Raw genomic sequence first — 13,069 nt, 5'->3', positions numbered from 1 at the left:
AGTCATCCCACTTCATGAGGAAACGCCACGGCACAAAAATCCCAGATACTAACCAACCGCTGTCACTCCCAAAGCAGGCCCTTTAAATCAGTGAGGCCAAGTAAAAACACCCCACTATTTAGCCTCTTTCCCTGATCTGCCCCCCTGTGTGTGCGTGTAGCGGCGAGGGTGGTGGGGAATTGTTACTTCACAGCAGGCTCATTCATCTCTTTGAATCCTCCCAACGACCGGCAAGACGGCTTGGGGTCGTTATGCCCATTTCACAGACGTGGAGCCTGAGGCACAGAGAGGTTAACTGGTTTGCCGGCGAGGTTCCAGCCCAGGTCCTTCTGCGTCACCAGCCCTGCGGGGTCCCAGCAGGGTGGGGACAAAGCAAGGGCACGTGCATTTATGTTTGTCGGGGTGGATGGCAGTGTGCAGAGTTACTCCCAGCCCAGCCTGGTGAAGAACTTGAGGGCCTCTCGTCTGTGAGCCAAGAACAAGGGAAGGACGTGCCTGCCCCGCCCCAGTCCCATCCACCACGGGTTCTCGGGGGTCTTGGGGGCTTCGAAGTGTTCCGCGGCCGTGGAGCTGCCCACCCCAGCAGCCCAGACCATTCCACAGCAGCACGGTGGGGCCCCATATCTGCTTTCCAGGACCCCACTCCCGACCTCTCCCACCTGGATGGATCCTACGGACACTGGACCTCAATGCTCAGACGGTGAACAGCTCTACCAGACCATTTCCCTGCGTTTAGAAAGTTTACTGGATGTTTTCTCCGAAATTAAATATACCAATTTCCTGGGCATGGTCATCCTGCCCAGGAATTTCCGCCCTTCCCTACACCCCAAACTTGTAACCGAAGAAAGACGAAAGAAAGCCAGGACATAGCATTTAATGTCATCTCCGCCCCTTCGTAGTTTTCATCCCTGCCGGGAGACCCCAGCTCCTGCCTCATGGGCCAAGCTGTGGCCCCAGAGAAAGTGACTAAGAGGAGAACAGACTGAAAGAAGTGAAGACATTGCTGGAAGTCGTAAAGATGTGTTAATTTGGTCCCAAATTACAGTGTAACGCCCCTGCCCCCTTTCCCCACAAGAATGCACAAAGGAGGGACCGGAGGTGTGGGTCCCCTCCCTCCCACGAGGTGGGCCTCTCAGATGGAAACTTAACAGCCGCTGGCGGCTCAGCCCAACTCCAGCCCCGACAAGGGACATACTTGTGGGCAAGGGACTTCCAAAGCTTGGTCCGAGCAGATGTTTGGCTTGTGGGCCGGCAGGCTGGCTTTCCTGCCAGCCCCTCTCTGCGAATTTGAAACCACTGTGCGCCCCCAGGCCTGCAAGCCATGCCTGAGCTGGAGGACAGAGGATCAAAGGAAGCCCCCCCGCCCTGCAAATTGCCATGGTTACCAGGCTTCTCAGCATCTGCCTACCACCTTGTTCACAGGGGAGATATTTTAATGACATTAAAGGAGATTTGATTTGCCACAGAAAATTCCTTTTATCCTGCTTTCCATACTGTAAATACTTTGCCGTGTTGCCTCATAAGGCTTCACAACTATCTTTCCCGCCCCCCCGCAAAGTGGGCTACGTAATAGTCCATTGACTAAAACAGGGGTTGGCGAACTTTTCCTATAAAGGGCAGATCGTGAATATTTCAGGCTTTACGAGCCACAAGGTCTCAGTCATAACCACTGGCCTCTGTCCTTGTGGCGCTGATGCAGCCAAAGACAATACCTCAACAGATGACCAGGGCTGTGTCCCAATAAAACTTTATTTGCAAAACCAGGCAGCAGGCTGGATCTGGCCCCAGGGATGTACTTTGCTGACCCTGGCACTAGAAGAACCATAAAAAATGGTTTTCACCATTTATGAATAACCTGGGCTTTGTTCCGTTTTATTTTGCTACTGGAGGTTACTTGGGGATGCTGATAATTCTGAGGATAGTGTCATCTGCCATTCGTTGACGACCTACATCGTGCCACGCAGCACGCCAGAGGCTTCACACGGTGGTTCCATTCAATCCCAAGAACTACCCGGCAAGATATATCATCCCCCTCTCTAGCTGTCTAGCTGGTGAGCCGTGAAGCCAGAACTGGAACTCAGGCCTGCCTCACCTCAAACCCCGCACAGACTCCAAAGGACGGCAGCTCCCGCTTCCAGAGCCCCCGTGTGGCCCAGACACCTGGCGAGGCCTCTGCAACAGAGATGACCGCACGTAAGCCTCGTCCCTACTCAGCAGCAGCCCGCTGTAGGGATACACTTGTCAAAGCCAGATTCGGGAACACCCCAGGCTGACGTTCTCTCTTCCAAGTGTCGCATTTGGGAAGCCTTCCTGGCCCCATCCTCCCCCTTCACCAGATAAGCAGTGAGGGAGATGCGGTTAGAAACGCCTGCATTCTGCCTTGCTTGGGAGAGGGCCCCCTCCTCAAGGACCTGCCCCTAGAAGATGCGGGAGACAAAGCACTGGTGGGCCCACAGCACTGACCCCAAGTGCAAAGCAATCCCCAAGATCAGGGCCCACCGTGTGTCACAGATGCGGAAACTGAGGCTCGCAGATCCCCCCAGATGAAGCTACGGCGGGACCTCGTGCAAAGGCCGGGACCCTAACCGCAGCGCCTGCGGCCACCCACCTATTCTGCACCACAAGGAACCTCGGGAAGGTGCCCATGTGGGGCAAGAGAACGCAAGAGGCTAAAGATGCCAGCCGTGACACTGGGCCAGAAAAGAGGGAAAAAAACCCAAAAAACTGCCGATAGACGAGGCTGCAAAGCAAAGATGGTGAATAATCGCCATAAGAGGAAATGGAGAGATGCTGTTTATAAATAAATTGTTGAGTATTTGTGTTGGAAAGAACCCAGTGCCTGAATTCAAGGCCCCTGAGTCAATATTTACTGTATTGTAATGGTGCGCTTTTCACGAGGCAATCTGGGTTTAGACTGGGGAGGCCTTTGGATAAGGGCCTTCCAGAAAAGAACCGCATGATTGGAACAGAACTGCTGGCAGCCGCGGCAGACGGATTACGGCTGGTTTACCGGTCTCTCAGCATCTGCAGATCTGTCCCTGGAGGCCAGCTCGGCTCATCCCTGGAGACAGCTCTTTGGCCGTGGAAGCTGGGGCCACCGTCCTGAATCTGCTGCTTCCTGAAACACTTTGTGTCTTGGTTACTTCCATTTCAGAAGCCTGAATAACTCTGCGTGCCCACGTGTGCTGCTCCTGTTACCTGGGGCCGCACAGCAAACCATCCTGAGATGCTGCGGCTTAGAACACCTGTTCCAAGTCGTCTGTTTTCTCGCAGATCAGCAACCTGGGCAGGGCTCAGCGGGAGAGCTTGTCTCTGTCCCTGACATCTGGCCTTGATGCTTGGAATACAGATACGGCTAGGGCTGGACCAGCAGGGGCCCCGGCCTCTCCCTCTATCTCTGTGTTTTCTCCGTGTGGCTGCCCTCGGATGCGGGTCTCAGGACTCCCAAGAAAGAGCCCGTGGAAGCTGTGTTGCCTTTATGACCTGCCTCAGGGATCTACAGCATCCCTTCCACCACATTCTGTTCTACAGAAGCGAGTTACTACAGCGGGACCATATGCAAAGAAAGGGAATACGGGTATTGGTTGGAGGAGGGTCCAAGAAGTTGCCGGCATCATTTCCACACCTCACGGCGGAGGTAACCCCAGCCCTGCAGGGTCTGAGCTTTGCAGGCAGCTGAATCTAGAATGCTCCTCAGCTTTCTCAGTGCAAGTGTTTACAAAATCCCGAAGTACAGAATATACAAACTCTTTCATTTAGACGCTTGTGATGAAGAATCTCTCACCACTTGAACAGGGCAAGACAGAACTTCAGTGGCACCAGGAGAAACGTCACATGTGTTCCACCTACGACAGGTCTGTGCTACAGCGCCTTCCCCCGGAGGGACCACAGTCTGCAAACTAGGTTACGAGGCAAAGGCTGGACAGATTCCCATGAGAAGGCTCTAGTTTTAGATAGTTGGGAGTCTGAATGAGAACCCACTGACATGCTAATGATCAATGGTCTTCTCTGTGCCTTTTAGCCTAGTTCCAAAGGACTTCTACTCGACCAAAAGTGGCTTCTCTAGAGGGGAAGTCACCTGGGAATGACCACATTGGGCTTTCTTCAAAATGGTCTAGAATTTAAGCATACCAGGAATTCAAATTGGCTTTTGCTGTCATGGAACCTAATTGGTCATGTCATTTTTGCTGAGTTTTTATATAAGGTCATGTTCAAACGCTCTATGATAGTGGGTCTCGAAGTGCGGTCCCCTGACCATAGCAGCATCCCCTGGGAGTCTGAAAATTCCCCTGCCCCCTCCCAGACCTACTAATCAGACACTCGGGGTGGGGAGATGCAGCACTCTGAGCAGCCCTCTAGGGATGCTGGGGCAGACTCGAGGCTGAGAACGCTGTCTTGGAGGCGGTGGGATGGGAGAAGGAGAAAAGCAGGCCCACCAAGGCGGGCACTGATTGTAGCTGAGTCTGGGGTAGTGACAGAAGATGAAACTCACATGATGTGATTCTCTGGCCTCGCACAGAGGGAAAGAACAGAGATGGAAAAACACAGAGCTCATGGGTGGGAGGAATGACCTCTTGCCAAGCTACGTGCTCATGGTGCTACTGAAAGGAACCCAGGCCTCCAAACCAGAAGCAGATGCTGCCTTCGACGTCTTTGTCATCTTAGGAAATGGATTTAGCTCCTCCACTTTCTATAAGGAGGGCTTCGTAGGGATAACAGGAGATTTTCGCTAATTATTACTGAACCCTTGTCAAGTTCATTAATTCTATTATCTCATTTAATCCATGCAACAGACCTGTGATGTTCCGAGTATTATTTGACAGGTGAAAAAACTAAGGTGCAGAGAGGTTGGGTAACTTGCCCAAGGTCACACAGCTAGCCCCCCTCTCAACCACCCACTGCAATTTAGAAACTGTAAACCTCCCTTCCAAGGATGGTAGGAGAATAAGTTTGTGCAGAGGAGGGCAGGACCAGGATCACAGGACCCCAGGCAGGCTGGGCAGTCGGACTCTTGGTTGTGAGGCTGCCCCTAGTGGCTGAGGGGCCACCAGCTGACAGAGCCGAGACACTGTCAGATCTCTTGTCCTTTGAGACCACAGGGAAGGGGGCATGGAAAATAGCTCAGAGGCCAGAAGAAGAAATTGCTTCCTGATGCATGTTGACAGGACTCATTACTCTGACAGCATGTTTCCATAAAATGTCAATGACACTGTTTGCTTAAAAAAGGACTGGCTACTGGTGGTAACAGGGTGCACAGCCAGGGATGCTGGGGGACAAGGAGGGAAGAGACACTCCTCTGAGAGGCTCCTGACAAAGCCCATTCAGACAGTGCTCCCAGAGTTATCCCCTCACAGTGCAAACCACACCCCAGCACTCCAGAACCAGCAATGGCTTCCCACTATCTCCAAAGCGAAGTCCCAACCCACAGTTCAGAGTCACCCGTGATCACCCCCAAACTGCTTCCTGACCTCACATCCCTCTATTTCCTTCTGTGGGTCGCGGGCGCCTGCTGGTACCCACCAGACACATCCAGGTGCATTTGTATCCCTCCCTTTCCCCACTTCTGTGTTAGGCACATCTGGAAACTTGGAGTCAGGCGCCCCGCTGATGTATCCTGGTGATACTCGACCAGGTGTGGTGGATGGACAGTAAGCCCCTTCTGTGTGGGAGGAAAGGGGCCGGAAATTTCATTCTGTGAAATTTAGAAAGACAAACAGACAGAAAATTCACTTGCTTCTCAAACAGCCCTCACCAGACAGTTTACACTTCTAGAGATGTGACAGTCAATGAACGCGGATCCATCACCTATTTTTGGTTTGTTTTGTTTGTTTGTTTTTAATTTTTTGCCACACTGTGAGGCTTGCGGTATCTTGGTTCCCCCACCAGGGATCGAACCCGTGCCCCCTGGTGTGGAAGCGTGGAGTCCTAACCACTGGACCACCAGGGAATTCTCCATCACCTATTTTTGGTTCAGACCCTCTGATGAGTTCCAGGTGAGCTGGGGCTCAGTCACATACAGAAGGACAGGGTTCACTTTGGTGAAGGACTCACACCCGTCATTCTTGTGGGCATAACCGAAACCAAAAATCCAGCACGTTCTAAGGCACGTCATCATCAGGCAGCCAGGAGCAGTTAACCAAACACACTCCTCACCTGAACACGAGCTCAGCCATGACCGTGCTTAGGGACCACACTCAGTACGTGGACGTATTCTGTCATTTGGTTTTCTTTCCCCAATTGCCACCATTTTAATTTTTATTTCCTCTTCGTACACAAGAGTGTATTAAGTATGCAGTTAAAGTATGTAAAGAATTCTAAGTGTTTAGGCTCTGAATATAGGCCTCTTCATCTTTACACAGCAAAACAATAAATATCTCTATTTGGGCTGATATATAATTTGTGCTTAGTAAGACAGAGTGTTCATCTCAAGCCAGGGATCAGTAAATATTTTCTGTAGAGGGCCAGCTGATCTATCTCTCAGGTGTTGTGGACCAAGAGCTGGCGTTGATGATATCACGTAGGTACTTTATGTAACAAGAGAGAAAATAAATATCCACAAATTTTTTTGAAATTCAAAATACAGTAGTATAATTAAGACAGGTTTCTGCAACACAGGCCGTATTAGCTAGCTCAGGCTGCCATAACAGAACATTGCAGGCCAGGTGGCTTAAACAACAGAAATGTATTTTTTTTCCCAGTTCTGGAGACTAGAAGTCCAAGATCAAGGTGCTGGCAGGGTTGGGTTCTGGTGAGACCCCTCTTTCTAGCTTGCAGAGGGCCACCTTCTCACTGTACCCTGACATGGCCTCCCCTGTGTGTACACCCAGAAAGAGAAAGAGACAGCCATCCATCTCTGGTCTCTCTTCTTATAAGGACACCAGTCCTATTTGATTAGGGCCCCACCCTAATGACCTCATTTAACCTCAGTTAACTCCTTAAAGGCCCCATCTCCAAATACAGTCACATTGGGGGTCAGGGCTTCAACATGTTAACTGGGGGAGGGGCACCATTCAGTCCAAAACCCCGGTCTACTATGAGAAGAATGGAATTCTTTTTGGGGAGAAAACATTTCACTAAATTAGAGTTCAGATGTAAAACCCATTCGACGCTGATGGTTCCTACAAGAACAGGCAGAGGCAGGTAGTTTGCTGACTCTGATGTAACGGCCACACGGTGGAGCAGAAAGAACCTTGGCTTTGGGGTCAGGCTTGGCCTGTGTTCAAATCCCAGCTTTGCCTTTCGTCAGCTATTGCTACCCAGCAATCACTGAATCTCTGTGAACCTGGCTTTGGCCATGTCTGGGGGGAAATATAGGTCTCCTTAAAAGGGAGATAAGTCTAGAAGGGCAAGTAACTCTCTCGGGTTTCCGTAAGGGTGTCAGTCGGGAGGGAAAACACCTGAGCTGGACACACAACTGCCCCAGGGAGATGCCAGCCAGCATCATCCTCGTCATCAGAGTTCTGAGGAGGGGAGAACTCCAAAACGACTGGATTTTACAGATGGAGGATGTCGTCTGGATAGGACGTGATGAGAACGGCCGTTTAGCTCTGTGGTCTTCCTCCCAGTGCAGTCATGATAATAACATCAGGCAAATCCCAACTGAGGGACGGTCTACCAAATATCTGACTGGTACTCCTCCAAGGTTATGAAAAACAAGGCAAGTCTCAGAAACTGTCACAGCCCAGAGGAGCCTAAGGAGACATGATCGCTACCTGTAATGTGGGATCCTGGATCCAGTCCTACAAGAGGAAAAGGACAGTAGGTAGAATCTAAGCACATCTGGATAAAGTTTGGACTTCGGTTAATAACAACATATCAATACTGGTTAACTGATTGTGACAAGTACACCATATTAACGTAAGGTGCTAAGAACAGAGGAAAGCAGGTGCGGGGTATACGAGAATTCTCTGTACTATGACGACAATTTTTCTGTACGTCGAAAACTGTTCTAAAATTTTAAGTTTATTAAAAATGAATCCTCCATAGGTAAAAGAGCCATGCAAAGTGCCAGGTGGACCGGTGGGTTTTAATGTAACCGGAATGAAAGGTTGGTTGATACTCTACACTAACTAACCTTTGAGAAACTAACACTTGTCTAATTTTGATGGAATAGCAAAGAAAAATACTCCACACTTATCTAGAAAGGCTATTTAAAATGCCTGCCTCCCTTTTTCAATTTCTAATCAGTGTAAGGTCAGATTTTTTTTCATCTATTTCAGAGAAAACCACATGATGCAAAAGATAAAAAGCTAAAACAGTTATAAGAATCGAGAAATCCTCTACTGAGCCAGTCATGAGAGATTTGCAAAAATGTAACCAATGCCACACTCTGACTCAATTTTTCTGTTTTGGAAAATCTAGTTATTTTTAATTACAAATATTTATGTTAACATGCTGTTGGTTTACTATTTTTTAATGAATTAATAGTTATTTAATTTTTTTCCTCAGTTCTAATTTCTTGTATGGTAAATATCAATAGCTATTACCCACATGAACAAAAACTCTTTGGGCTTCTCAAAAATTTTTAAGAGTCTAAAGGGTCTTGAGAACAAAAAGTGTGAGAATGACTGTGCTAAACAAATACTGGGTTGGCCAAAAAGTTCGTTCAGGTTTGCCCATAAGATCTTACAGAAAAAGCCAAATGAACTTTATGGCCAAACCGATACTTTACTGAGTCCTCACAACTACCTACTAGGTAGGCAGTATTATTATTATCCCACTTTGCAGATGAGAAAACTGAGGAACAGAGAGGTACAGTAACTGCTCAAGGTCACCCAGGAAGTAAAGAGACTGGAGTTGAAACTCGAACCCAGGTCACGATGCACTCCTGACTACCTTGTGTCCTGGGGCTCCTCCCCCACCCTTCCAGGTCTGTGAGCTCTGCAAGGGGGTGGCCCCCGCCGACAGCCCTGTGGTCTACTCGGACAGGGCAGGCTACAGCAAGCAGTGGCATCCTGCCTGCTTCGTGTGCACCAAGTGCTCCGAGCCGCTGGTGGACCTCATCTACTTCTGGAAGGACGGGGCGCCCTGGTGTGGTCGTCATTACTGCGAGAGCCTGCGGCCCCGGTGCTCCGGCTGCGACGAGGTGAGGACCAGTGGGATGGGCACCCCCAGACTGCAGGAGGGGACCCAGAGGCCCAGGGGAGTGTAGCTTCGTGATGATGTGATCCACAGATAGGAAAACTGAGGCTCAGATCCCCCTTCACACTCTCAGCCTCTGTTTTCCCATCTGCACAGTGGGGCAGAAATTAGTTCCCACCCCCGGGCCTGTTGGGATGGGTCAGACACAGAGCTCCTGTCAAGTCTCATCCTTGGCACAAGGCTTGGCACTAAGTAAGGGCTCAGAAGAACACTATGGGCTGCCGCCAGGAGGCAGATGACCCACATTCAAACTGGGCTCCGCATCTGTGAGGCATGTGTGTCCCTAACCCCTGTGCTTCCGTTTTATAACTTACTACATGGGAGGGTAACAGTGCCCATCCCATGGAATTGCTGTGAGGATAAATGAGATCGTGCCTGAAAATGCTTGGCATGGGGCCCGAGTAACTAAGAAGTGGAAGCCGCTGTGAGTCTTAGGGTCATGTAATACAAGCTGATACAATAAAATCATGGAGCAGTAACATAACACAATCGGACAGTTACGAGATGCTGTGAAAGGGGTTCAGCTCTCCAACATGGGTTTAGACTAGAGAAACTCTAAGGTGTATGAAGAGTGACAATAATGGCTATGACAGTAATAACTACCGCCTGCATGCCTTTGGTGACGAGAAACTCACTACCTTCATCTGTGGCACATACGAGGGTTAGAAGTGTCTTCCTCACTTTAAGCCAACATCTGCCTCCTCCCACTTTTCACGTGTTGGTCTCCGTGTGAAGTTAAGACCCTGTAATCGTCCTACCTCATACCTGTGTGGGCAAGGATGTTACAGAAGGAAAAGGGCTGTCAGCAGGCCTGGTCCCACCCACCTCATTTCTGTGAGATCAACAGTACGCTCGCGGTAACAACACCTCATCCTAACGTGCTACAGACGTTGTATGTGATGTGCCGTTACATCTCACAACAGTCTTTCAGGGACAGAGAATCATTATCTCCATTTGACATTTGAGAAAAGTGCAGCTCAGAGAGGTCAGCGATAATCAGAAAGCATTGACTTTGTCTCTGTTGCCATTCCGAGTACTCCATCTGTAGCAACACACGCGGCCCTCATAAAACCCCATGGGACGGGTAGTATGTATATCCCCATCCTACAGATGTGGAAACTGAGGCACAGGGAGGTTGAGTAATTTGCCCAAAGTCATGCAGCTGGTAGTTAAGTGAAAACACGTACCTGGTCCGTTTGACCCCAAAATCAGAAAGCACATTTAACCAGTATGCCGTTCTGCTCTCTGGTTCCTCACCAGATTGTACAGATGTTCCTTTATTCCAAGCCCAAGCAACTGGCCTTTGGATTTGGCCCAGACAGCATCATAGATGTCAGATACATAAAACCTGTCAATAGCGGAGGATTTTTTTTTTTTTTTTGATCCCGGAAGCTAAGATGCAACCATGACCTTCGCCAAATACTGTACTTACTGTCATAGATTTATGTCAGATTTCTCCACTGAGGCATTGAAAGGTCAAAACAAGCATGGGGGACGAGGGACCACCATCTTACGGCTTGTCTCCCACGCCCTGTCTACTAGGGACAAAACCTGAGCTGAACGATTCTTCTGCTCCCCTCCCCAGATAATATTCTCAGAGGACTACCAGTGCGTGGAAGACCTGGCCTGGCACCGGGAGCACTTTGTCTGCGAGGGCTGCGAGCAGCAGCTGGGCGGCCGGGCGTACATCATCTCCAGGGCTCAGCTTCTGTGCCCAGCGTGCAGCAAGTCCAAACGCTCCTGAAGGGCTGTGCACCCACGGCTGGAATCCACAGGATCCCACCGAGAAGCACAGCCACGTGTGCCACGGCCATCCTAAGGGTCTGGCGAGACAGCCAGCAAGCAACAAAAACAGTGATCTTTCTTCAGTGGAGATATATACATACACACACATATTCTAGATCGGGTGGGGAGGGATCCTTGAGGGTCAATAGCTTCAAAGCCGGAGATGTTCTAAGAAGTCTTAGGATGCAGTTATTTTGTTTTTGCTGCTGTTGTTGTTTCCCAGCTACCAACGAAACACATCCTGCCCGGGCTCTCTAGGAGGAGTTTCCCAGAATGCAACTCTGAGTGATCAAATCACACAGCTGGAGGATGTGCGTGCTTTCTCGTGAAGCTGGGGGCTCCTCCAGGAGCAGCCTGGGATCCCAATGCTCGTTTGTTGCCTCCCTTTCAAATGGAATTTGAATCTTAAATAAAAAAATTTTGGCATGATAAATATATCAATAAAAGTTTTACGAAGTTCGCACATGCCCTGATCTCATTATTTACACCTGGCAGTCATTTCACGGCATCCGTTTTGCGCCAAGATCCTGAGTGCCGGTGCTAGCGGAAGGCACTGGAAATGCAGGTGTGCCTCTTCATCAACTGTGTCTCATCAGACTCCTTTGGGGACTGAAGGGTCTCGGGGCAGAACTCCCATCCCCCCAGTTCTGGGTACCCCCAGAGCACTGATGGAAACGAGCGTGTCGTGTTTCATGGGACACCTAAGAGCAGCCTCTTGAAAACCAGGGAGCAGAAACTCAGGTGTTCTCCAAGTCCCGGCAGGTGACGAGTGAGCCCCTTTGGGTGGAAGACCAGGCAGGGGACTCAAAGCAACCAAACAGGGCCACCTAAGCTCAACCAATGGGCGCCACATGGGACACGGTGGCCAGTGCAGGCCAACCTGAAGAAATATGGCTTTTAAGAGAAATCGCTCCCTTTTTTAAACGTGGCCAACGGAACACTGAATGAGCCGAACAGAATAGCTCTTCGGGTGAGGCTGTCTCTCTTTTATGGCCTCTCTGTGCACTTACAGTCTCCAAATTCGTTTCCTCCCCACAATTTCAGAAAAAAAGACCTTTCTTTTTCTACTGTGGATATAAAGGTGAAAAAGACCTGAGGCTTAGGAGCTCACAGTCTCATCACCACGGCCTCTCTTTCCTTTTTTTTTTTTTTTAGTCACGCCATGAGTTCCCCGACCAGGGATCAAACCCACGTCCTCTGCATTGGAAGTGCGGAGTCTTAACCGCTGGACCGCCAGGGAAGTCCTGGCCTCTCTTTATTAAACTGCCCATCTATTTCCCAGTTTCTTTCATTTCACCACCCACATTTTGCTCGCAATAACTCGTCTACAATACCTCCATTCATGTGGTTTGCAAGCTGGACGAAAGCCATTGCCCTATCCTTCGCAGGTGTTTTTCTGCTTCCAGCTCATCTCTCCAGCCCCCGTGTTTCTCTGCCATGTCCACCTTCTCAAAGAGGAGCTTTCGGACCCATCCTTCCAGGATCCCTGTTGCCCCTCAACTTAACAACCAAGTCCTCATCCTGACATGTGAGTCCTTCCAACACTTGGCTTAGCTGTCCTTCTGGTCTTAAAACCCTTTCTTTCTCTAGATTTCGACTTCCCTGTTTCACGTAAACATTCAGAAACTCCTTTTGATCAAGACTCTCTCCCCTGCCACCACTGCCCTGGTCTGTGCTGGGTCCTTGAAGACCCATTCCTTCTACAGAAATGCTACCTGTCCTAGAAGGAGCTTCTGAAACATAACCTGCTTCTCAGCAGCCCTCCCTGAAGCGCCAATGGAACAGGCACCTGTTCATTCCCTCATGCACTCATTCACAAGTATTCACTGAGCACTACAGAATTCCAATGCGCATGCTGAGTACAGGGGGTACAGTGCTCACAGAAAGAACAGTGCCCCTGGACTTTACAGTCTGTGCAGGAGATGGGCCTCGGGCAAATTTTCCCACAAGTTGATGTAAAATTACCGCTTCTATGGATGGTATGAAGGTGGGGTCGGGGTGGGGAATCGGGTCTCTATAAAGCAAATGAAAGAGATTGGACCTAATCAGGGATGTCAGGAAAGGTGCTCCTGGGAAAGTGACACTTGAACTGAGATCTAAAGGGCAGTAGACGCCGAGTAGCCAAAGAGGGAAAGGAAGATGG

At 49.7% G+C, this 13,069-nt stretch overlaps 1 protein-coding gene across 1 annotated transcript in view; it reads left to right on the top strand.

Moving 5' to 3' along the window:
• The window catches only part of LMCD1 (LIM and cysteine rich domains 1), a 57,903-nt gene extending 46,514 nt beyond the window's left edge, over nt 1-11,389 (top strand). The window contains exons 5-6 of the mRNA XM_030840928.2: nt 8,870-9,085; nt 10,727-11,389. Coding sequence (XP_030696788.1) covers nt 8,870-9,085; nt 10,727-10,885 — 375 coding nt within the window. The 3' untranslated portion in view covers nt 10,886-11,389. The remainder of the gene's footprint in view (nt 1-8,869; nt 9,086-10,726) is intronic.
• Nucleotides 11,390-13,069: the final 1,680 nt, after the last annotated feature.

The sequence above is a fragment of the Globicephala melas genome, chromosome 11, assembly GCF_963455315.2.
Source record: "Globicephala melas chromosome 11, mGloMel1.2, whole genome shotgun sequence".
NCBI classification, from domain to species: domain Eukaryota; kingdom Metazoa; phylum Chordata; class Mammalia; order Artiodactyla; family Delphinidae; genus Globicephala; species Globicephala melas.
The sequence above is the reverse complement of the archived record's forward strand: the minus strand, read 5'-3'. Positions and strand labels throughout refer to the sequence as shown.